Source organism: Halichoerus grypus, chromosome 2 (genome assembly GCF_964656455.1).
Source record: "Halichoerus grypus chromosome 2, mHalGry1.hap1.1, whole genome shotgun sequence".
NCBI classification, from domain to species: domain Eukaryota; kingdom Metazoa; phylum Chordata; class Mammalia; order Carnivora; family Phocidae; genus Halichoerus; species Halichoerus grypus.
This window is the reverse complement of record NC_135713.1, coordinates 879403-904892: the sequence shown is the minus strand read 5'-3', so window position 1 is coordinate 904892 and position 25490 is coordinate 879403. Positions and strand designations below refer to the sequence as shown.

The 25490-nt window shown below is 57.1% G+C and overlaps 1 protein-coding gene across 1 annotated transcript in view; it reads left to right on the top strand.

The window, feature by feature from the left end:
* Positions 1–7577, top strand: part of SLC6A3 (solute carrier family 6 member 3) — a 41408-nt gene extending 33831 nt beyond the window's left edge. The window contains exons 13-15 of the mRNA XM_036113650.2: positions 1338–1505; positions 2703–2774; positions 6233–7577. Coding sequence (XP_035969543.1) covers positions 1338–1505; positions 2703–2774; positions 6233–6256 — 264 coding nt within the window. The 3' untranslated portion in view covers positions 6257–7577. The remainder of the gene's footprint in view (positions 1–1337; positions 1506–2702; positions 2775–6232) is intronic.
* The last annotated feature ends 17913 nt before the right edge of the window (positions 7578–25490 follow it).

The window sequence follows — 25490 nt, the reverse complement described above, 5'->3', positions numbered from 1 at the left end:
CCACCCACCCTGGCCCCAGGGCCCCTGGTGGCCGCACGCGCCTGGGCTCTCGCTCGTTCGTGTGAGGCTGGGGAGGGGGCTGTCCCCTAAAATCCTCCGTGGTCTCCTGAAGGTGCCCCCCACTCTCTGGGCCCACTGAGAAGCCTCACGCTGGATCCACGGTGGTACTCCCCTGTGCATCACAGCGCTGCCGTGGGCGGGAGGCCAGAGCTGAGCACGGCCACCGGCTGGCTCCTGCCCTGAGGACAGTCACGGGATGTAGACTTCCGGGGGGAGGGGGCACAAGGCTCAAATGCCGAGGACAGGAGTAACTTAGATCCTGTCCCAGCATGGCCACCATGAGCAAGTCCGGTAGCCGCCTGGCTCTTCTCATCGGGCCAGGGGCCGCCAGCCCAAGCCCATGGGCCAAGTCCACCGGCCGCCGGTTCCATTAGAACAGGACCACGCGGATCCCCTTACGACGGCCCACGGCTGCGTCTCCACTACAGCAGCCGGGGGAGTCATCATGTGGCCAAGACCTGATGGCTCATGGAGCCTGACCTGTCCTGCCCGGTCTGGACAGGTGACCCCGGAGGCCGTTCAAGGGCTGTCCGCGTCTGAGCAGAGAGCCCCCCAAGCTCCTCACAGAGACGCACATCTCCCCGACCCCTGGCACGTCTGGAACGAATGTGCCTCCTGGGCCAACCCAGGGCTAGTGAGAGGCAGAGACAGAGACAGAGATAGAGACAGAGATAGAGATAGAGACAGAGACGGAAAGACAGAGACAGAGAGACAGAGACAGACAGAGATGGAGACAGAGAGACAGAGACGGAGACAGAGAGGCAGAGACAGAAATAGAAACAGAGAGACAGAGACGGAGAGACAGAGATAGAGAGACAGAGAGACAGGCAGGCAGAGAGGGAGCGAGCGGGAGCCTGGCTGCTGACACAATCCGCAGTTTCTCCCTGAGCTGAGCGCAGACGCTCAGAAGCTGCCGATCGCCCCCCCCCAGGCCTGCTTCTAGCATGTTCATCTCGGCTGTGCTCAGAGGGCTGCAGGGGTCAGGTGTGCTCGCTGGACAAGCCAGGCAGGGTCTCCCGGACATGATAACCCGTTAGGCTTTCCAGGGGCAGCTGTGAGGCTGCCGTGCATCCCGCAGCGGGGTGCGCATCCCGCCCCGCCCCCCCACCCCCTGCAGCGCGGGCCTGGCTGAGCCGCACGCACGCGCAGCAGGCTGGCAGCCCGGGCCCCAGAGCCGCCCCGGCCGGGAGACCCTCCGGTGAAACCCTCGCTCCCGGGCGCGCCTCACCCCAGCCGCCCGCTGAGAGCCGCCGCCTGAACTCTGCCCTCGGTTTCAGTTTGTGGTTGTGGTGAGCATCGTGACCTTCAGGCCCCCGCACTACGGAGCCTACATCTTCCCCGAGTGGGCCAACGCGCTGGGCTGGGCCATCGCCACGTCCTCCATGTCCATGGTGCCCATCTACGCAGCCTACAAGTTCTGCAGCCTGCCCGGCTCCCTGCGCGAGGTGCGTGTTTACACGGCCCTCCCCCTGCCCTGCCCCTGCCGGGACCCCAGCAGCGAGGTCGGGCGGGCGTCCACCGCCCAGCTCTGCCGCCGCCTGTCCATCTCTGCCCTCCAGGGCGGGCTGGCGGGGCGGCGGCCACGGCGGAGGACGGGCCCGGGGCAGGCGCGGGAGGAAGCCGGCTGTGCGTGCGCGCGCCCGCGTGCGTGGGTATCCGTGTGCGTGCGCGTCCGCGTGCGTGTACGCCCACCTGTGTGCGTGTCCGCCTGCGTGCGCGTCCATGTGCCTGCGCATCTGCGTCCGTGCGTGTCCGCGCGTGTCCGCTCAGGCCGTCACCCGCGTGCGCGTGCGCTCCTGCCGGGGTGTGTGTCCACGCCCGTCCTCCGTGGGCACAGGTGAGCCAGGTGAGCCCTGCAGGGCGTGGTGCAGGTGGGAAGGCAGCGGTCAGGGGCTGGGGCGGAATCGGGGCCGGGTCCAGCTGTGGTCGAGCAGCGGCACCGGCAGGAACCCCTGTGTGGCGGGCTTTGCCCTGGGGCCTCTCCGTCATTGCGCGTGTGGCACGGGCTCCTGCCACCTGTAAAGGAGGGGGTGGGGTCGGGTCACGAGGGGCACCGCTTACCTCCTGGCGCCCGGATTCCCGGGAGAAACAAAGGACCCAGGCCTCCTTGGAAGGAACGCCCCACGCGCCCGCTCAGAGCTGCCCTGGGAGTTCTCGGGAGGGGAGCTCTCGGCTCCCCCGGGCACGCAGCGGCCCTCAGCAGTCGGACCAGGCCTGGGGCAGGCAGGGTGCCGGGAGCTCGGGGTGGGGGGTGGCGGGGGGAGCCCCGAGCGAAGCGGGCCGGCGTCCTGCAGTGGGGACCCCTCCCACACACCTCTCACTGCCTGTGGGGCCCAGCCGGGGCCCCTGCGTGGGGGCAGAGGGAGGCGGGGCCTGCAGCCCCGAGGGCCGGACTCTGATCACAAACCACCGCGGGGCGGTCGCCTGGCCTCAAGACTCAGAGGGGCATGCACGCGGTGCAGCCTCACTCAGGGCCCAGGCAAGCTCGGCGTAGAGACAGAGGCTTGTCCTCGTGTGGGCTGGACTCTGCTCCAGGGTCTGGGGAGGCCCAGCTGTCAGCCCCAGCATCTGACGGGGTGTCTACAGGGGCCCCTGCCCCTCGCTGAGGGCGCCGCTGCCTAAGGCCTCTTCTTCTCTTCTAGAAACTGGCCTATGCCATCACGCCAGAGCAGGAGCGCGAGCTGGTGGACAGCGGGGAGGTGCGCCAGTTCAGGGTGAGTGCCCGTCTCCTCGGGGAGAATGCAGAGCCTTATACTTGGCCTCAGGCCGTCGGCCCTCTTGGCCCTCTGCAAGCCACGAGGTTGCGGTCGTTCCCTACCAAAGGCTGGGGAATGCCTGTGCGCCGGCCGATCCTAAGTGCTGCCTGGGCTCGCCCTTGGAGGACCCCTGTACTGACGGCGGGGGCGGGGAGCGGGCAGTGGGCAGAATGAGAAAGCTCGGCAGAAAGAGGAAGCAGAAGGGTGGAGGGCCGGGTGGGGTCCTCAAGGTGGCCTCTGAGCAGACCCCTGCGTGAGGGAGGGACGGAGAAGAGGGAGGGCTGAAGCAGCTCAGAGCCTTGCCCTCATGGGGCTGGGGGCGGGCAGGAGGTGCTCTGACGGACCCCGACCCAAGGGGTCACTCAGGCTGCTGCAGACTGTTGGGGTGGGGGCTGCAGAGAGCCGGGAGACCAGGGGCCTCCAGGGGGAGAGGGCGGGGGTCACAGCAGGCCTGTGGCAGGATTGGGCTCATGCCTTTCTTGGATTTGCTCTGTTCTACTTGTGCTAACTTTCTAAAGGAGACCTTAGGTCCCTAATTCTCAAGCCCCCTTCTTTCCTAAGAGAAGCACTCAAGGCCCTGCACAGGGCGCGTCGGCCACACTTAGCTCAGCCTTTTCCTTATCAGTTGGCACTAAGGGTATTTTAATTTTCGTTGTGAGTTTGTCAACCCATGAGTTGCTTGGAAGTCTGCTTTCAAATCCCCAAATCTATGGGGATGTTTCATCGATGTTTTTGTGATCAGTGTCTGAATTGATCGCATCTGGGCCACCTACCCTTGGAGGCGTGTGAAGACGTCTGTGCGGCGGAGCCCCTGACCCACCGTGGCAGACGTGACACGCGTGTTTGGATTCGATGTGTCCTCTAGTTGGTGGCATGCGCTTCTCCTTCCATCTGCCACGTCACGCTGGTGACCCTGCCACTCAGACCTTGTACCACTTCGCCGACTTCAGCTCTGCTTGACCGTGGGTAACTGGGAGACATTTGCAGAATATCCCACCCTGGTAGTGTATTTGTCCAGTTCCCCCCACCCAACCCCCCCCCCCCCCGCCAAAATTCCACCAGTTTTTTGCTTTATATATCCCGAGGCTGCTTTCCGGGGTAACTCCCCGTTTAGGATGGTCGCATCTCCCCTTGGACTTCACGCATCCTCTCCCCCTTGTGGTGCTTTTGCTCTGAAAGTCGTCTGGGCCTGAAATGATACTTACAGCAGGTTTCCCCTGAGTTTGCCAGGAATCTTTTAACTTTTAACTTTCACAATGTGCAATCTTTTAACTTTCAACTTCACAATGTTCTCAAAATGTAGGTGTCTTTTGCAAACCTGGTATACACCTGGAATTTTTTACTCTGACAAGAGATTAATCCATTTACATTTGTTGTAATTATTGATATTTTTGGCTTGATTCTAGGCTTTTTAACTCTGTCACGTTTTTAATGTTTATTTTTTTATTTCCTTTTTATGGATTGTTTTTTGGGGGATTTGCTTTTTTTCCCCCTTTTTCTAATGTTTTCTCTCTGTTTGGAACTTATATACTCACATACTTTACTTATATACCTATACTTTATTCCTTTATAGTTATCTTGAAATTGTAACATACATACTTCACTTTAAATATAGAAAGGGGCACAACATCTCAACTCCCATCCTGAATGTAGAACTTCTACTGATTATTATGCTGTTTGTACTCAGTACTCCATTTCTGTCTTTTTTAATCCACAAATTAGACACTATTATTATTATTATTGCTATTTTGTATAGAAATGCTCTCTTGAGTCGATGTGCACATTGAGTGTTTATTTTTGCATCTTACTTTTTGGCATCTGCATCTTTCCTTTGAGCATCATTTTCTTGCTTTATAAAAAAAAAAAAAAAGATCCTTCAGACTTTCCTTTAAGGAGATCTCTTGATAAACATCCCCACTCCTGTATGTCCGGAGATGTCTTTATTTTGCCCTTATTCATGGAAGAGGGTGTCTCCGTGCACACAGTTCTCGATGGACAGCCGCTGTCTTCCAGCGACGTGAAGCCCTGAGTTCTCGGCAGCTCCCTCTGCTGTTGCTCTGGACCACGTGTGTGTCCGGGGCCTGCAGACCGATGGTTTGGGTCAGCTCTGGGAACTTTGCAGCCATCCCTTCCAACCTTGCCTCTGCTCTCCTCGGGGCTCTGCTGTGTGACACCTGCCCCGCCCTCCGGTTCTCGTGCTCGCTCAGAAGTTTTGTATATGTGGTGACTCTGGCCCACAATTGTACAACACCCTTTTCTCAGTCCATTTAGTCATTTATCTAAAAATCAAACCCCACGAACTTCCACACAGAAATCTCACATTGATAGTAACCCACGTGCACCTGCCTGTGCTTCCTCCCATCCATCCCTGGGCAAACACGCTCCTAATCTAGTTTGGATCTTTCGTGTGCCGTCTGCACCATATAGTTTCCTTGCATCTGTGGATACTTCTGCGTTCCCGAAAAGTAGATCGGTTTGAAGTGGGACGTCCCCATGGAGCTCTCGGGCTCTGGGCCCCAGCTCCCTTCTGCCTGTGTGCCCTGCACAGTCTGCTGGGCTGGGGCTGCCGTCCTGCTCCGGCCGCTGGGGAGCCCGGCAGGCAGCGTGAGCCCTGTGGCCGCGTGAGCCCGGCCGGCAGCTCCTCCCGGAGGGTGGCAGGGAGCGGCGTCCAACCAGGGGTAGATTCGGCGTCTTCCCATCCCCGGTGTGGCTGTGTCAGAAACGAGCCCTGCATGCTCTCCTTCTGAAGCATTTAAAAACACGGTTCTTGCCATTGAGCGTGATCGAATGGCTGGTGCTCAGAAACAGGCTGAGCTAACAGCTGCCTGATAACAGGCAGTGACGTTTGCTGGAGAACTAAATCCCCCTCTTGTCGACCTTGGCCTCCCCAAGCGGTGAGCCAGGCCTGCCCTGAGCTCCTTGGGGGTCACACGAAGCAAGACACAGGCGCAGGGTACCGCCTTTCCCTGGGACGGGTTCAGAGGCCCCAGGGAGGTGGCACAGGGGCCTCGGGGCATCGCCGGTCTGCCTGCCCAGTGTCTGTCCAGTCGCTGATGTGACACTCGCCTGGTCCCCGCACTAGCCCCTCCCTGCAGCTGTGCACTCTGTCTTTTCTTTGCCAACAGACTTATTCGTATATAGTTACGTAAGGGTTATTATGTATCATTGTTCACATAACGTAGTTCATTCCTGCATATTCGATATAAGGGTGTATTCCTATATTCGGTACAAGGAGTATTTCTGGAAGGTTCACCTGGGCGTCGGGCCTGCGGTGCTGCTCCTGCGCCTCCCGCCTCCCGGATGAGCTTCCTGGGCTGCACGGGGTCTCCCAGGGCTCGTCGGGTCGGCAGCCAGGAGCCACCACTAGCCAGGCAGCCCCCTGCTTTGCTTCCGAATAAACCCTGTTTCCTTCCTAGCTTCGCCACTGGCTGCTGGTGTAGAGGCAGCAGGAGGCCCGGCACGGCCGCCCCGCAGTGGAGACGCCGCCGAGGAGGAGCCCCAGCTTCGAGAGGAAGGCGGGGGCGCCCACTGTCCCAACTCCTGCCTTCCCAGAACCACACGGGGGCTCTGCCTCCGGGCCCCTCACGCCCTTCCTTTGCCACGGGGAGAGGACTGGCCGTCCGTGCTGTGTCTGTGATCACTTAACGTAGATCCGTGCCCGTTCCTGCAGGTAGAAAACATCCGTCCGTGTTCTGTTGTGCCAAGCCAGCTCCCTTCCGCCCCCACCCCCCGCCGGCCGCCCCGGAGCGCGGGTCTTGCTGTCATCCGTGTATTGAGGAGAAAAGCGGTAATTGTGGATGCTGAGAGCCCAGTGCTCGTGACTTCCTGGGTATTTTATTTTGCTCAAACTAAAAGAGCCAAATATCATATGTTGCCTAATCGTGCAGAAGGTGCACTGGGGAAACCACAAAAGGCAATAAAGTGGGGGCCACCACGTGTCCCCACACCACGCACCCCGTGTGCTCGGAGCCCGCCCAGGGTCCTGGTGTGCGTGATGGAGATGCTCTGTATTTCCTCCTCGCTGACAGAAATACGACTCTGGGGATCCGCGTGGCTGCCACCCCTCCTGCCCACTGTGGGCCCCGCTCGGTCGTGGCCACCTCACTGCGGACCCCCGGCCACGGGAGGAAGGGGCGCGTGCCCCCGCCCCGCTGGGCCCTGACCGCGCAGAGCGCCCGCAGCAGGCAGCCTGGAGACCTAGGACCTGGGGAGGCAGCGCCCGCCGGGGTTCCAGTTCCCCCGGGCGCACGTCACATCCGCAGCCTCACGGCTGGTGTGAGGGAGTGGCTGTTTAAATCCTGTGTAGCTGTGCATCAGAGCTCCTCAGAATGCAGGCTCGGCTTCTGAAGGTCTGTCTGCTGATGCTCTGGGCGCCGTCCCTGAGGTTAGCAGCAGCACCCAGCGAGGACCGCGGCCACACTGCGCCCCGCACACTGGCGTCGCCCGAAGGCCACGGCCGGAGGCAGCACGCGGCTCTGTGCCCCTGGCGCTGAGAGGCCACACTGTGCGCGCCGCCGTGCGGCCACCCCTGGCCAGGGGACCTCGGTGCCACGGGCTGAGGAGCCCAGCGCTCGGGAAGCTGGCTCGTGGGCTGCAGGTGGTTGGCGGTCGTGGCCAGGAGGAATCGGGTTTACCCTCGCCCTTCGAGGCGCCTTGAGTACTCTGTGTAGATAAGGGTGTCGTCAACGTCTGTCTGTCTGTGTCCGTAGTCGGCTCCTCGTGTGAGTCGTCACCAACAATAAATCTACGTGGGAAAATGGACCGTAGCTGTGTGGCCGCCTTCTTCTGCTCGAGCTGTGGCTCACCCCTGCCCCGGGGGCGGCAGCCCCTCTCCCACCCAGAGGGAGCGCCCCAGGGCACAGGCCTGCAAGCTCCCCTCATGCCTGCCGGCTCTGCACCACCCGTCCTGCCGCTCCTGAGCCTTCCTCTGCCATCAGCTCCCTGCAGGCTCTCCACGTGTCCAGACTCCAGCCCTGTAGTCAGACCACCGCCACCCCACAGCCCAAGCCCCTCTGCTGGGGATAGGACCCCAGAGTCCCGAGTGGATCCCTGCCCTTGGTCCCCTGAGGATCTCTTATCCACTCTGTGGCCAAAAGGGTCCTTCTAGATACCAGTCAGCTCTGGCCACAGCCCAGAGGAGATCTCTCTGGCTTATCGTTAAGCTTGGAATAAACACCAACACCCCTACCTTGGTCTGAGCATTCAGGCAGCGGGTCCCTCCCACCAGGCCATGACCCACCTCATAGGACACTGGTCCCTCCCCCCAGGCCTCCCAGCGCTGCCCCAGCCAGAGGATCCTGAAGGCACACCCACAAGAGGACCCTCATACCCCCATCCATGCGATCATTCTTCCTCCAGATCCCCCAAAATACACCTTGCTTCCTTCGGGTGTCATTTTATCAGGGGCCATGGGACACACACAGTCCTTGGTCAGCTCCATCCCCGGCCACATGCCAGTGAGCCACGCCTCAACCATCCAGAGCTTCCCGTGCTGCTTCCCCAGGGTCCTGTCCACACCGGTGTCCCCACCTCTGCCAGCCTCTGCATGTGAAGGTGAAGATGAGCCATCACAACACACCCTGGGGGGGGTACAAAAAACCTGCCCCAAGGGGAGGAGCCACGTGGTCCACAGCGTCATTATGCCCCCTGCTCCCCAGTCACCGAGGTGCCTCAGGAGCAGGCAAGGTCCACTCGGACTCACTGTTGGTGGCCTCTCATGGTGCAGGCAGGACCCTGGCCTGTTCTCTTCCAGCTGTGCCCTCACCCCAGGTGCAGGGTGGGCACCTGCAGGTCCCTGGAAGAAGCTGGCAAAACAGAGGCCTGATTGTGGCCACAGCCCCCACAGGGAGGCTTCCAGGAGTCACATACCTGGGAGAGCTGTGGGGCCAGAGGTCTTGGAGTGAGAAAGACGTCCCAGAACTCCTGCGGGTCAGGCTGTCCTTCCTCCATATCGCCGGACACGCAGGGACACACATGCATGTACACAGAGCATGCATGCTGCACATGCCACACACATGATCACGCAGATGTGTGGGCTGTGCTGCTCATACCCACACCTGCGTGCACGCATGTGCACATGGACACACACCCACACGGCATGTGGACACTGCATGCGTGCTGTACACATCACACATGGACGTGCATGTGCACATGGACACACACACACGGCGTGTGGACACTGCACGTGGACACATACACTGCATGCATGCTGTACACATCACACATGAACGTGCATGTGCACATGGACACACACGGTGTGTGGACACAGTGCACGTGGACACATACACTGCATGCGTGCTGTACACATCACACATGAACGTGCATGTGCACATGAACACACACAGCGTGTGGACACAGTGCATGTGGACACATACACTGCATGCGTGCTGTACACATCACACATGAACGTGCATGTGCACATGGACACACACACGGCGTGTGGACACTGCACGTGGACACATACACTGCATGCGTGCTGTACACATCACACATGGACGTGCATGTGCACATGGACACACACACACGGCGTGTGGACACTGCACGTGGACACATACACTGCATGCGTGCTGTACACATCACACATGGACGTGCATGTGCGCGCGCACACACACACACACACACACACACACTCTCACACTGGGTCTGCAGCAATTAGCAGAGATCCTCATGGAAAGCCAAGCACAGCCCAGGGATGCAGCACCTCTCTGGACAGTCCCAGGGTGCTCCTTCCATGGAGCCCGCCACCACAGCATTGCTGAGAGTTCTTGTCTCCACAACCCTTGGGTTGTGACCGGAATTTCACGGGTGTCCTGGTCCCAGGTGTCTGGGCTGGGGTCCTGCTTGGGCAGCCCGTGGACAGACAGCCATATGCTGCCTGGAGCTGAGCCACATATGGAAGTGATCTCAAATATATAAAGAAGTCCTACAAATCAATAAACCGGGGGACGGTGTTGGTCTGTGGTCAGTGTTGATTCTGAATCCGGTTCTGACATGAGGGAGAGTTCCCCACACCAAGCAATTGTGGGCAGCCCCAGCTGGGCGTCCTGCAGTTTGACTCACTCCTGACCTGGACCTGGCGTCAGATCCCGCCGGCTAAGGGCTCGGTCCCACGCGACCACCCCACTGCCACTTCGGACGCCAGTTACAAGTCCAGGCATCACCTGTGCTTCTGACCAAATGGCTGTAAGTCAGAGGTTCCCACAACCCCCTCCTGGGGTTCAATTAATTTGCTAAAGTGGCTCACAGAACTCAGGGAAACTAGTTAACTCACTAGATTACTGGTTTATTACCAAGGATGGTAAAGGATCCGAATCAACTGACACACAGGGTGAGGTCCGTAGCAAAAGAATTTCTGTCCTCCTGGAGTTCAGGGCCCAGCACGGTGGCGCATGGAGGGGGTCTGGTTTGCCAGCCTGGGCGCTCTCTGATCCCTGTCCTTCCCAGTTTTAGGAGACTTCACTACACAGGTGTGGTTGGCCCCTGGCGGCTGATTCAACCTCCCTCGGGGCTCCCCTGGAAATCAGGGGGCGGGACTGAAATTCAGGGCTGGTTCCCTTGGCAACAGTCCTTCCCCTTCAGGCATTTCCCAGAGTCACCTCATGAATGTAAACCCAGTTGCGGTGTAAAGAGGCTTGTGAATGACAAGATACGCATCGGATCCTGGTGGCAGGAAGGGACTTCACGAACCCAGGACCAGAGATCAGACATTGTAACAAAAGATGCTCCCATGGCTCTTCTTTTGGGAAATGCCAAGAATTTGGGGAGCAGTGAGCCAGGAACCCTGGACAAAAGCCAAATATATATGTATGATGAGTTCTAATACCACAAAAACGCAGTAGGAAAGTGGGCAGGCACACGCAAAGGTGACGTGTCCCAATGGTTGATGCGCCTGTGAAAAGACGCTCAACCCCACTAAGAATGAGGATGTGCAAAGCAGATGGGATGTGACGTTCCTGCCACAGCAGCTGGATCTGAGCAGTCCGACACCCACGTCAGTGAGCAGGCAGGTGCCGGGAACCCAACTACATCTTGGGTAGGAAAATAAATTAACGCATCCACGTGGGAAAGCGTTTGCGTTGTCTACGAAGTTGAACGTACAGTAGCAGACCCAGTTCTGGGAGCTGCTGGTGCCCCACCCCACATACGGTAGCCCTCCGGACACCAGGTGTGACCATTCCCCCCCACCTGCTCCGGTGTAACTCTCGGGGACTGCATCCCCCAGAGATGCCTGGGATTCGAGCCCAGCCCGGGGTGGCCGGCTGCCAGTCACTGACTGATTCGAGTGCGCAGATGCTGGGCACCCCCGTCCGAGGTAGAAGTGTGCTCCCGAGCCCCCCGTGGGTCAGGCTGGGCTCGACTTCACCTGAAACCGTGTCTGTTCTTTCCTCCACCTCCTCCTCGCTTTCTCCTGAGAGTGTCCCACTTCTGAGTCAGGTGCACCCCCATTTCAGGCTCTGCTTCTCAGGAGTTCCAGCCGGGATGCGGTACATCCCCAAATGCCCCAATTCCACCCGCAGCTGTGCACCCAACAGAGTATGCACACGCTGTGCCAGACACACGTGCGGGGGTTCATGAACGCAAAACGGGAACCGACGGGAACGCTGGTCCGCATCGGAACAGGTGCGTGTCAGCTCAGCAGGAGAGCAGACAGGCGGCAGGGACGTCTGGGGCTCATGTCCCCCAGCAGGAGATGTCGAAGTGCTAACCCCCAGCACCTCAGAGTGTGACCGTACTTGGAGACGTATGATCATTGTTAGTGTCGTTTTGGAGGATGTTCGAGATGTGAGTGCTTCTGTTGCCCCACACGCTCCCCAATGCGAGCGGCTCTCATTGTGCAATGCTGGTGGTGGTGGTACGCATGGAAACACATGGACCAGGATGAAACTAGTTAACACGAGGTCATACGGAAGTAGGGTGGGCTTAATCCACTGTGACTGGTGACCCTGTAAGGGAAGAGAGAGACACACAGACACACCAGGGAGAAGGCTGTGTGACAGGGAGAGAGAGTTTCCAGTGATGTGGCTGGAGATCACTGGTCACCGCCAAAAGCCAGGAGAGGAGCCTGGAACAGACTCTGGTGGGGGGTAGCTGTGGAAGGAAGCAGCCCTGCCTCCCCTCCAAACGTGGACCCCAGAGGAGTGAGAGTACATTTCTGTTGTTTTAGGCCACCTTGGGTGCTTTGTTACAGCAGCCTCAGGAAACTAACAGGGGTGGGTCTACCCAGCGTGGGAAGTGAGGTTCCCTGAGGCCACACGCTGGGTCCAGCCTAGTCAGACACCTCCCCAATCTTCTCCTCTGCCTGTCCCTCTCTCTGGAACAATCTCCTGTCCACTCCCACCCCCACTTTCCAGCTGCTGACTCCTCACACCATCCCAGCTTCTCTTGGACCTCATGCCTGGAAGTTTGCTGTAACCCTTGCTTCTGGGGTCAGCCCAGGTCAGTGCTCCTTGAAACTCCCTACTCTCCCAGCCCTGCCCAGCAGGTATCCTATGGAAGTGGATACTCCTTGTCTCTCTTTTCAGTGGGCTGGGCACTCCCCTATGAGCATGGACTGAGCTGGTCTTCATTCCTGCCAGTGTCTTGAATAGGCCTGTTACATGGCTGACAATGGCACTTAATATTTATTTACAGATAAATGAGTTAATGGTTGGGCATTTACATGAACACAGGTGGGGGTTTGGTGAATGAGTAGATGGGTGAACAGATGGATAGGTAGAGGAAGAGAGGCAATGAAGGGTAGAAGAATGGATGGGAGAGTGGGTGGGTGGATGATGGATGATGAATGGATAGATGGTAGAGGAATGGATGGTTGATGGGCAGTGGTTGGGTTGATGGATGGATGGATGATGGATGATGGATGGATCAATGATGGATGGATGGATGGTAGAGGGATGTATAGAAGAATACGTAGATGGGTGGTTGATGGGCAGGGGCTTGGGTTGATGGATAGTGGATGGATGGATGCATGGATGGATGATGGATGGATGGGTGGATGGATGATGGATAGGTGGATGGATGGCTGGATGATGAATGGATGGGTGGTAGAGGGATGGATAGAAGAATACATGGGTGGGTGGTTGATGGGCAGGTGCTTGGGTTGATGGGGAGTGGATGGATACATTGATGGATGATGGATGGATGGGTGGATGGATGATGAATGGGTGGATGATGGATGGATGGATGGATGGATGAAAGATGGATGGCTGGATAGATGGTGGATGGACGGATGGATGGATGGATGATGGATGGATGGGTGGATGGATGGATGATGGATAGAAGGATGGATAGATGGATGGAGGTATATCTGGGTGGATGAACCACATGGATGAATAGAAGCATAGATGGTGGATGGGTGTGTGAATGAGTAGAAGGTCCTATATTACATCTAAAAGTCTGTCATTCTGGTAAATCCCCCCTGTGGGGCTTGACACACGAGTGCTATATTTATTCTCCAAGGAGATGGCAGGCTTTTTGATACAAGTGGAACTAATTTCAAAAACTCCTGAAGCCTTGTTTTCTTCCTACACTAACCTGCTGCAGAAAGCAAGCTCCCTGGGAGGGAAGAGCCTGCCTCTGCCCCCTTTTCTGTCTGTGGCACATCTCAGTACCCCGTCCACACTGCACTTTACCATCGGATTTACACTCTTCGCTAAATGACCTTTAGACACAAAGTCTGGGTGTTAAATCCCAGAAAAGCTGTGAGATTTTTCCTTTGAGAGAAGCATTTTAATAAAGGCTCTGCATCAGGGAAATAGGTGATTTACAAGGTAAGTGGATTCTCCGTGTCTGTCTTTTCTTGTTTTGATTCCACAATCCCCTTTAATCTCCGTAGATGCATCTAACCAGCATCTTCATGGCCTTTACCAGCCTCCTGATTACTGACAGCAGAAAAAGAGGTCACCTTGGGGCACCTGGGTGGCTCAGATGGTGAAGCGTCTGCCTTTGGCTCAGGTCATGATCCTGGGGTCCTGGGATCGAGCCCCACATCGGGCTCCTGGCTCAGCGGGGAGCCTGCTTCTCCCTCTCCCTCTGCCTCTCCCCCTGCTCATGCTCTCTCTCTCTATCTCTGTGTCTCAAATGAATAAACAAAATCTTAAAAAAAAATAAAAATAAAGAGGTTGCCTTGTTTGAGATACAGTTAATGAGTGAAGTCCTATGCTCTGTTGTCCCCCACAGAAGACACTGCCCTCCTCCTCCCAGAGGTCCCTGGGTCACCAACGCAGCACAAAGCCTGGGGCACTGCGCCCACCCAACAGATCAGGGTCCTCAGACGCAGCTCACCTGGCTGCACAGGGAAGGCTCACCCCAGAGCTGGGAAAACAGAGGCAAAGCAGCGGCCCCGCACCCCCCTTCCACCTGCCGGGTGGGCCAGGGCTCCTGCACGCGGCCCCGGGGACCCCTTCAGCCAAGCCTGAGACCCCTGTTCCTGCCGCTGCCCCGGCTGGTGTCATTACATGGAATGGAAACGTCAGAATATGTCCATTTAGTGAGGCTGGCTTCATTTTCTTTTTAATTTAACAAAATAGAAAATGTCAGAGTCAGGTGTCCCTGCGAAGGGCAGGGTCTGTCTTGTAGAACATGTGCCTCAGGTGTGTGCATGCTTGAGCGAGAGAGAGGATCGGAGACCGAGGGGGACAGGGAGACGGGCGCAGGGAGGCAGCCGGAGGGGGGGACGGGAGCTCACAGTCCGCCGGGTCGCAGACGCGGGGTCCTGCCCTTCGTGGTTGGTCACCCCCAGCTGCAGGTCCCTCCAGCCCCACGCTGCCCGTCTGACCAAGCTGGCAGGTGGGGAAGGGAAGCCCAGGGCAGGCAGGTCTGAGAAGGCGCCATGTCCCGAGGGGGAGGGGGCCTGTCATCTGGGCACACAGCAGAGGGGCCCCGGCGCCCCGGCGGACGGGGTGGGGGCTGAGTTATCCGCGTGGCCCAGGGCAGGAGGCCTCACAACCTTTAGTCCTGGAACCCGTAGCAGCGTCTGCGGCAGGAGTCAAGGGCCCCTGGGGGTCAGGGCCGTAGGTCACCGACACCAGCGCACGCCAGCCTGCCGTGGGCGGACCTGCTGAATCACACGGGAATGCAGGCCCTGTGTTGGACGGTGCGGCTGCGCTCCGGGGGAGGGAGCCAGGATGTGCGGGCCGCTGTGCCGGGGTTCCTCGTGCCCTCCGCCCGCCTCGAGGACCTGGGCTTGCTCTCAGAGGCCCCCGGGAACGGCTGGGAGGCTGCGTAGGGGACATGGGGAGCCGGCCTGCGGGCAGGGCCGAAGCCACGCAGGGACGGGAACGCCCCCATGGCCTCCCACCCCACGCTGGCTGCGGTGTAGCCCAGACGGTCTCCGGCAGGGTCCCACGTGGGGCCCTTTCTTGCGCCTTCACTTGGTAGACCCCCCTCCCCGGACACAGACGTGTGTTACACAGACCCAGGGGCTCAGACACTGACTCACCCCAGCTACAGACCTCCACCAACACCCAAGGGACCAAGGACATTCTTCTCTCCCCTGCCCGGCCTCCCCTCACTGTCCTGGGGGGACTTCGATGAACATGGGACGCTCGTGACACCAGGAAATTCCGCCCTGAGCAACAGCCCCCTCCTCGAGGGGGTGGCATTTTCTGGGGAGGCTGCCCCTGTGAGGACCGCAGACCCCGAGGTCCTCCAAGCCCACAGCGTGACTAGAAGGCACCATTGGCTCAGGCATCCTTCTCCAGACTGAATGCAGAAACCTCCCGTCTCTCTAACTGAACTTTAAAAACCGAGCCTGTATTGACTTATGCACCAAATGTATTTATCTAGAATTTAAATAATTTTTCTTATTGCAGGAGCTAAGCTCCTCTTTCTTATTTGTTGTGTAGAGGAAGGGTCCGTCAGACACAACATTTGCTTGGGTCGGAGGCTGAAGGCTGCAGGTGTTCATTCAGCCGCAGGTGCCGCTGCAAAGCCCCGCGGGCCGCACGGCGAGCTCACTCCGTCTGGATCTAAGGCTAATATTTGGAGTGGCTTTTCAACAAGCGCATTCAAAGGTGCGTGACAACCCATCAGCTATTAAACGTTCTGATATCTGCTAAGCCTTTTTCACACAGAGAAACTAAATCTAAAATTCTAAAAAGTCCTATTGTACCACAAAATGATCCTTTTAAAAGCTGAGAAGGTGAAGGGGACCGTCACCTACAGATCCATTCCGCAAGGTGGCAAATGAATGCCGCCCGCTTCGATCTGTTCCCGCGCGGGGGGCCGTTTCAGGGGGCCTGGGGTTTGTCCACGGCCACGGGCTCCTGGCTGGAGGAGGGATCCCCAGCGTAGAGGCCGGCGTCTCCTCCACCGCGCCGCCCCCCGAGCCTGGGCCAGGGGTGGTCCCCGGCTTTGAAGGAGCTGAAACCCAGCCAGGGTGCGGAGAGGACCCGAGGATCCCCGGTGGGTGGCGGCTGTGGGACGGACACTCGTGTGTCGGCTCTCCCCGAGGCGGTCACTGAGAGAGCATGTCCAGCCGCACTCGCTGATCACTGCGAGCACATGGAAAAGTTGGCTTTCTAATCCATCTCGTTTTCTTACGGCTCCAGGGGACTAACTAGAGACACAAATATATCTGGACCACGCTGACCCATGCTGCTGCCCACGGCCGGTGGCCGCTGCTCCCCCTTGGGTCCAGTAGGCGGAGAGGGTCTGCAAGAAGCTGGCCCTGGGGCTGGGGGCCGCCTCTGACCGGGCTGCTCTGCCAGGGGCTGCGGGGGAGCCTTGCTCAGCCTGCTCCCGTTCCTGCCCTGTGGTTCCTTCCCGGGGCCGAGGCAGCACCACTGCCCGTGTGCTGAGGTGCGTGTAGCTGAAATCGGGTGACCTGAGCGAGCAGGTGCGCGTGCCTGCCCGGCCACGCCTGAGGCCAGCCCCTCTCCCTGCAGCCAGGGCCCCCGGGAGCCAGCAGCCCCCTGCTGGGCACCTGGGCGCCCCTCCCCAGCCCCCGGCCTGCCTCACCCCTCCCGTCTCGGCCCCTGCCCACCCTAACTGGCCACCCTGAGGCCAGCGGGACGTCCAGCAGGCGGAGGGGGGCCCGCGCAGCCCGCGGGAGGCGGAGGGGGGCCTGAGCCCCGGCCCCTGCCCGGCCCAGGCCTTCGGGAGCCAGCACTGTGACCGTATACGGCACGACAAACCCAGAGCACTGTGCTTGGACACTGTGCCCTAGTTAGGAAATCTGTTTCGCTCAGAGATATGACTTAGCAAACCCGAAATTACCTTGTGTATGTTCTAGAATCGAGCAAGCAGCAAACGCTGCAGATAATCAGAAGCCGCTGCGTAATTGGCGGGCCCAGCACAAAACGAGAATCCAGGGCCCTTTTCGAAACTCATTAAGATGTTCAGGACAGCGGCTGTGGGTTCTGCACAGAGGCCCCGGGAGCACGAGGCCCTGGGGGTAGCAGGGTGTCACCTGGGGAGAAAGGAGCAGCAGAGACAGGCGGGGCCTGGGGGGTGGGGGCTGCGGGGGAGCGGCACACTGGCATCTTTACTTACAAGGGCGCTGATCCCACCCTGGGGGCCCCACTCCTGTGACCCCATCTAGCCTGGGCGCCTCCTGACCCCACAGCAGGAGCTGGGGCTTCGGCATGGGAATTTGGGGGACGTGAGCATGCAGTCCCTAGCACCGGCTAACAAAACAAGAGCCCACGAGTCCACGAGGAATGCAGAGCCGGCGGGGGCAGAAGCTCCCCTTTCAGCGTCGGCGGTCTCATCCCGTGTGACCGACCCGTTGTATGTGCGCGGCCACCCACGGTTCCTCGCGGGCACAGCTGGGAGGCCCTCCTCCCCGCTGACTGGACCCCGAGTTTGAAGGCGCGGGAGGGCACTGTGACCCCCCAGCGGCTGCCCCGGCTCCTGGGTCTGAGACACGCCCCGTGTTGGGGCTTTCCGCCTGTGGGGGCCCCCCGGGCCTCCGCGGCCACAGGCACGTCCATCCCCTCGAGGTGGCTCAGACTCCAGAGAGGCAGAGCCCGGGGCACCCCCAGCCCCCCTCCCACCTGGGGAGACCCCGCACATCACCGACCCCCGGCCCTTCCTTACAGACCCTCAGGCGTCCACCATCCAGCCCCTCACGCCGGCGGGGGCGGCCCAAGCACCGCTCAAGGGGTGGTCAGCGGCCCGACCCCAGCCCCAGATGCTTCCTGCCTCAGTTTCCTTATCTGCAAAAGCTCCAGTGTGGGGTAGGCTGTGGGCATTGGACAGAACCAGCGGCTACTGGCGTCAGGACAGCGCCGTCGGACAGCCTCTGTGCTTTCAGTCACAGGCCGTCCGGGCCCCGGGCCGCACGGTTGTGACGCCCACCACAGGCGCGCCCCTCCGGACGTCCGAAGACCCTGCCGCTGGAGCTGACCGGGGCCCAGGCACGTCCGCGCTCCTGGGAGTGCCTGTCGCTCGGGCGTCCACGTGGCCGGTCCGCGGCTGTCGTTACCGCACGCGGTCAGCAGTCAGAGCCCAGGGCTGGCAGGCGGGGGAGCTGCCCGCCCAAGCCGAAGTCAGGATGCTTGATCAGGCATGAGACACAGCCGCCTCGAGCTGACTGCTTCCTGCCACGTGAAGAGCTGTTTCCACAGCTTGTTGGCTTCCAGAAGTTGTGCGTGCCCATGCGTTCCAGAGAACAGAATCTACTATTTGTTCAAAACAGGTTTCCTGAGGTGACTGCAAACCACAGTATTGACACGAAGTCCCATTAAAAGCTCTGTGGGAAGGCTAGCTGGCTTTTTGTAAGATAATTAATAGGGCTTGTGTCTTCTAAGGCTGCAACCTGTAAGCTCATTGATTTTCCTCCTGGGAAATGGGGCTGTCGATGAGGGCAGCACCCTGGGGGACCATCAGCACCTCCCGAGGGCAGTGGAATCCAAGGGCCCCGCTCCCAATGCCTGAACCGGCCAAACTTCCCCGTTCGCGGGCACACGCCTGATGTGACACCAGCCCCCTCAGACAATGACAGAGATGCCCGCCTCCTCCCTCCCCAGCAGGTGGGGAGCATCTCCGGGGACCCGTGTGGAGCCAAGTGTCGGAGATGCAGAGGAGCTCTGAATACCCTGACTTGGTCTGCGTCTTTCCCTTCCCACGACCTCATGCTCCCCTGGCATTTCCTCTGACCCTCAAAACAACAGGGATTATAGTGACACGTTGGGGGCGGGGGGCTGTTATGGCATGAATCATCTTGTGCAAATTCATCTGTTGAAACCCTGACCCCTGGCACCTCAGTCCGTAACTGCGTTTGGACGTAAGGTCTTTACAGAGGTGATCAAGCTAAAGGAGGTCGTTTAGGTGCACCCTGACCCAATAGGACCAGTGTCCTTACAGGAAGAGGGGAGCAGGACACAGACACACACAGGGACGACCATGTGAGGACACACAGAGAAGTCGGCATCAACACACCAAGCAAAGAGATCTCAGGAGAAACCAGCCTGCCTGCACCTGGATCTCAGACTTCCAGCCTCCAACACAAGGGAACATAAATGTGTGATGGCGAAGCCACCCATCTGTGGACCCAGTTATGGTAGCCACGAGAACTCACAGAGCCCAGGGCCCAGCCGACGCCTCCCACACACCCGCGTCCTTAACAAGCCATGAAGCTCACACAAGGTGGCCGTTCTCGAAGTCCTGCTCCGTGGCTTCTAACCCTCACTCTCCCTGACCATGCTGCCCATCAGCACGTTATCCTGATTTCACAAAAGAGAACACTAGGGAGGGTATGCACCTCATCTGACAACGCTGTCCAGCTTCCGGGACTCGCCAGTGGTGGCCTCCTTCACCTTCTGAGACAACATCTAGAAACACAGAGTCGGCTTGGTCCCAGAGGAGAAGATGCACAGAGTTGAGTGCTCACCCCTAACTGCATCTGGTAAGTGTCTTATTTCTAGTATGTGTACCTAGGTGGCACCTAAATTGCACTTTTCAGTTTCCCAAACCCATAAATTCACTGAATGGGATTTTATTTTCACTGAATAAATCCTGCAGAGCTTGTCCCATCTCAGCACTGAAAGGAATGGACTGGGGTGGTGGTTATTCCTTGAGCTCATCAAACACCCCAGGCGCAGCACAGAAAGGGGCCCAGAATAACCACAGCTCCTGCTCCAAAGGAAGCCAGTTATTTTTCATGATCAGGGAAACATAAATGAAAACAACTCGAAGTTACATCTCACCTAACAAATTGGCCAAACCCCAAAGGTCTGACACTGCCCTCTGACGGCAGAGCTACGGAGAAACAGACATCCTCGTACTTCACGGGTAGGACACAAGCCACACACCCAAGGGAAAGCATTTGGCAATAGCTGGAAAAGTACACAGGCATTTATCATTTCAAGCAACAATTCCACTTCTGAGGATCTATCCCAAAGACACGCTGGCAAAAAAAAGGAAGGAAGGAAGGAAAGAAGAAGGAAGGAAGGAAGGAAGGAAAGAAGAAAGGAGGAAGAAAGGAAGAAGGAAAGAAGGAAGGAAGGAAAGAAGGAAGGAAGGAGGGAAGGAAGGAAGGAAAGAAGGAAGGAAGGAAGGAGGGAAGGAAGGAGGGAGGGAAGGAAGGAGGGAGGGAGGGAAGGAGGGAGGGAGGGAAGGAGGGAATGAAGGAAGGAGGGAAGGAAGGAGGGAAGGAGGGAAGGAAGGAGGAAGGAGGGAAGGAAGGAAGGAGGGAGGGAGGGAAGGAAGGAAGGAAGGAGGGAAGGAGGGAAAGAAGGAAGGAAGGAAAGAAGAAGGAAGGAAGAAGGAAGGAAGGAAGGAAGGAAAGAAGGAAGGAAGAAGGAAGGAAGGAAGGAAAGAAGGAAGGGAAGAAGAAGGAAGGAAGAAAGGAGGGAAGGAGGGAAGGAAGGAGGGAGGGAGGGAAGGAAGGAGGGAGGGAGGGAAGGAGGGAGGGAGGGAAGGAGGGAGGGAGGGAAGGAACGAAGGAAAGAAGGAAGGAAGGAAAGAAGAAGGAAGGAAGGGGGCACCTGGGTGGCTCAGTCGTTAAGCGTCTGCCTTCGGCTCAGGTCATGATCTCAGGATCCTGGGATCGAGCCCCGCATCAGGCTCCCTGCTCAGCGGGAAGCCTGCTTCTCCCTCTCCTACTCCCCCTGCTTGTGTTCCCTCTATCGCTGTGTCTCTCTCTGTCAAATAAATAAAAAACTTAAAAAAAAAAAAAAACATTTAAAAAAATTTAAAAAAATAAAAAAAAAAAGAAGAAGGAAGGAAGGAAGGAGGGAAGGAAGGAGGGAGGGAGGGAAGGAGGGAAGGAAGGAAGGAAAGAAGGGAAGGAAGGAAGGAAGGAAGGAAGGAAGGAAGGAAGGAAGGAAGGAAAGAGGGAAGAAAGGAAGGAAGGAAAGAAGAAGGAAGGAAGGATGTATGTTCAAGGTTATGCATTACAGTCCTCGTTTTAACAGCTAAAGGCTGCAAACAACTCAAATACCTACCAGTACAGAGATGGTTGAACATGCGGACAGACCACAAAACGGAGAAACGTGCACCTATACAGGATGAAAGGAATATGTCCATTTACCATATGGTGTTTTCTCCAGGATACACAAAAATTTTTAAAACCCAGTGGAACTTCTAGAAACGAAAAATATAACATCTGAAATGAAAAATTCACAGGATGAGCTTAACAGCAGTTTGGAAACTACAGAGAAAAAAAAGAAAATCAGTAAACCTGAAATATATAACCTTAGAAAGTGTTCAAACCTAAACATGGAGGGACGAAAAGTTGAAAAAATAAGCAGACCTTCATCGACATCAGAACAGCATCAAGCCGTTCATTCAACAAGAGTCACAGAAGAGGCAAACAATATTTAAAGACTTCTTGGCTGCAACATTTTCAAATTTGATGAAATTCCCAAGTTAAATTAGTTTGCTAAGCCTCGAGCAGGACAAACAAGACGAACCACGCTACAGCATATCATTGACAAATTGCTGGAAAAAATGGCTTCTTAAAAAAAAAAGAAAATTCTAAGAACAGCCAGAGGAAATGGACACCCTATATACAGAAGAACAGGATTAGGAATAACTGCTCATTTCTCATCAGAAACAGTGCAAGCCGAAAGACAATAAAACAGTGTGTTTTGACATGCTGGAGAAAACATGCCTGTCGACTGGGGACTCTAAAATTAGTGAAAATATCTTTCAAAAAAAAAATGAAAGCAAATTAAAAGCATTTTCCTACAAATAATGGTTGACAGAATCCACCACCACTGGATCTGCATAATAAGAAGCGCTAAAGGGAGCAATGGAGGGTAAAGCAACAAACAGCAGCTAGAAGCCAGGATATGCACAAAGGAGCCAAGAGAGCATAAATATATGTACAAAGTACATCTGTGCTCGTGTTTAACTTATTCAACATATAATTGTTTAAAACAAAAATAGCTGTGTATCATGGACTTGATGGTATACATAGAAGTGAAATGTATGACAATTTAGAAAGAATCAATAGGAGAGCAAAAACGGAAATTTATTGTTTAAAGTTATTACAACTTACCATAGCGAACTTTTTCTAGATATTTCTCCTCAGGCAAGGGAAACAAAAGCAAAAATAAACTATTGGGACTTCATCAAAATAAAAAGCTTCTAGAAGCACAGGGAAGGAAACAATCAACAAAACTAAAAGCCAACCTATGGAATGGGAGAAGGTATTTGCAAATGTCATATCCAATAAAAGATTAGTATCCAAAATATATAAAGAACTCATAAAACTGAACACCCAAAAAACAAATAATCCAATTAAAAATGGGCAGAAGACATGAACAGACATTTCTCCAAAGACATCCAGATGACCAACAGACACATGAAAAGATGTTCATCATCACTCAGCATCAGGGAAATGCAGATCAAAACCACAGTGAGAAACCAACTCACACCAGTCAGAGTGGCTAAAATTAACAAATCAGGAAACAACAGGTGTTGGTGAGGATGCGGAGAAAGGGGAACCCTTTTGCACTGTTGGTGGGAATGCAAGCTGGTGCAGCCACTCTGGAAAACAGTATGGAGGTTCCTCAAAAAGTTGAAAATAGAGCTACCCTATGACCCGGCAATTGCACTACTGGGTATTTACCCAAAGGATACAAACATGGTGATTCAGAGGGATACATATGTGCACCCCTCTGTTTATAGCAGCATTATCTACAATAGCCAAGATATGGAAGCAGCCTAGAAGCCGGGTCCGTCCCAAGTCCCTGCACAGCACGGGGTTTGCATCTGACCTTCCAGGAATGCCATGCAAGACCTTTTTACAGCTTTGAGATAGGGAAACGGAAGGACTCCATAAAAAATCCACTTTGTTCCTTTTCCTGCTTTTCTTCTTACTAGGACCTGCACTCCCACTTTACACAAGCCTCATAGTGTAAATAGTGTATGTCCTCCTCGTAAGGGATAAGGAGTTAGTGATTTCTCTAGAACAGACAATATCTAAGGAAGGACCAGGCGAGAACGACCAGATGAAACCATCACATGTGTATTCCAGGCCACCAGCACTAAACATCTCGATGCCATGACCCCAGGCTCCAAGGAATGACTGACTCACGTAAGACATGTGGATGTCTGAGAGAACACACACACCAGACCACCAGACCAGGCCCCAAACAAAGATGAGACTCCCTCCTTTCCTATCTGAGTCTCCCAGACTCTGTCTGGACCTGCGCTCTCTCTATACCTTCAATGAATTCTGCGTCCACCTCCTGCTGGCTCACGTTCGACCTCTCTCCTGTGCGTAGCCAGGGACACTCTTGGCTGGTCCTGCAGGACGCCCTTGGGATCCTTGGACCCGACCTGCCTGCACCAGCTTCTAGATGCAGGAGCAGCAGACACCCCGCTTTGTGGTGTAGCTTTTGTCCCTGCTTGTCAATAACTCTCTGCACCTGGAATAGAGTTCAAGCCAGATCAAAACTCAGTCTGAGTGAGAGAGGGGGGAAAGGGGTATGAACCTCAGAGCCCCTGGGGCTCTGCAGCTCCTTCCCGAGGCCTGGCTGCGTCCTGGCCTTTGGATTCCATGAGACCCCCATCCTGTAGATCCTGCCAATCCCCTCTTATGCTTACGTAGCTGCAGTTGGTCTCTGTTCCCTGCAGCCTACAGCACTCCTTCCTGCACTACCCAGACCAGAGCAGTGAGCGCAAAGCTGCAAGGTGTGGAGCGGCCTGGCTCCGTAGGGGCTCTCAGGTGTGGCAGGAGTGCAGGGCATGACAGCTCAGGGGTCAAAGATGGCTGTCACTTTAGCATGGCCTGAAGACCCTGCAGAGGGCTGGTAAGTCTGTCCAAGAAGATGGAGTTCACACTCAGGGTGACAAGGAGGCAGGTTTGCTAAGCAGAGAACAGACGGGAGAGGTGGTCCTATGACACACCATTCCAATGGTTGAGCCAATAGGGCCACGAGTGGGGTCTACAGAGCAGAATAACTAAGTGCATAAGGGTGTAAGAGCAGGGAAAAGTCCCTAATGGCCCCAAATCTCTGGCCCAGATCCAAGGAGCAGGTGGCCCAGAGCCACCCCTGCACTCAGCTTAGCTCCCTCTCTCCTGGGAGGCCTCCACCCCTCCACCGTCTCTGCTTAAGTCACTCTCCTATCCATCGCGAGCCCCCTGAGACCCCCACCCTGAAGCAATTCGCCCCCTCCTCCGAAAAGCTTAAGCAGTTTATTGGGTCATGAATAGCTTCTAGCATTTCCAGAAATGCCTGCCGTGTTCTTGATTATGTCAGAGAAAAGAATGCCCCTGCAGAGAGCTGAACTATGGGCTGCGGAGCTCCGCGGGATGGAGGGTTCTCGAACTTTGATGGGACCAGGCAGAGCGCGTGCCTGTCCAGGGCCGACCGGGAGGCTTTCCCCGGAGAAGGTCCCAGCGCCACTGGCCTCCCGCCCTCCTGCGACTCCCCAGCTGCCCAACCCCAGCAGAGGCAGCCTTACGGTGGGGGGTTCCGCCAGGGCCCCCACCCGCCCCCGCCCCGCTGCACGGAGACCCTTTTATTCCAGGAATGTTGTTTCTTCAAAATCGCCCCCCCCGCGGGGTTTGTAGTGAAACAACATAACCAGTGAAATCGCGCCTTTTAATTGTTGTTTGTTGACTATTTCTTTTCTGTAACTTTTTATTTTGCCGCAACTCCAGAAATAGAAAGGGCTTCAACAATGGCACGAACCCTGGTATCGCCTCCAACCAGGTTCCTAAATGCTAACATTTCACCCCATGTGGGTCCGGCGGGCCTGCGGACAGCACCAACCCCGCGGTGGAGGGTCCCGCTGGCGGCCCCGGACTGGGGCGGTCCCCAGGGGTCCCCGCCACCCCTGCGTGGCGGCTCCGAGCCCGCCCCCTGCCCATGGCCCCGCCCCGCCCCTGCCCAGGCTCCGCCCCGCGCCCACCCCGCCCGTCCCCCGCACATGTCCCCGCCCCCGACCGCCCCGCCCCCTCGCAGCCCCGCCCCGCTCCGACCCCACCCGGCGCCCCCTCCGCCCTCCGACCCCCGTCGCCCCCTCGCGACCGCCTCACCAACCTGTGCCCTTCCCCGTCCCGCTCCCCTCGCGACAACCCCGCCCTCCACAGGCCCAGGCCCAAGCCCAAGCCCAAGCCCCCGGACCCCGCGAGGCACGCCGGGAGGACGGCGCGGGCAGGAGACGTCACCAGCGTGCGACGCGCCCCTGTCGCGAGCGTGCGTGCGTGAGCGGCGTTGGCCGGACTGCGTTTCCCAGGGGGCCGCGCGGCGCGCCCACTTCCGGCGGGCGGCACGG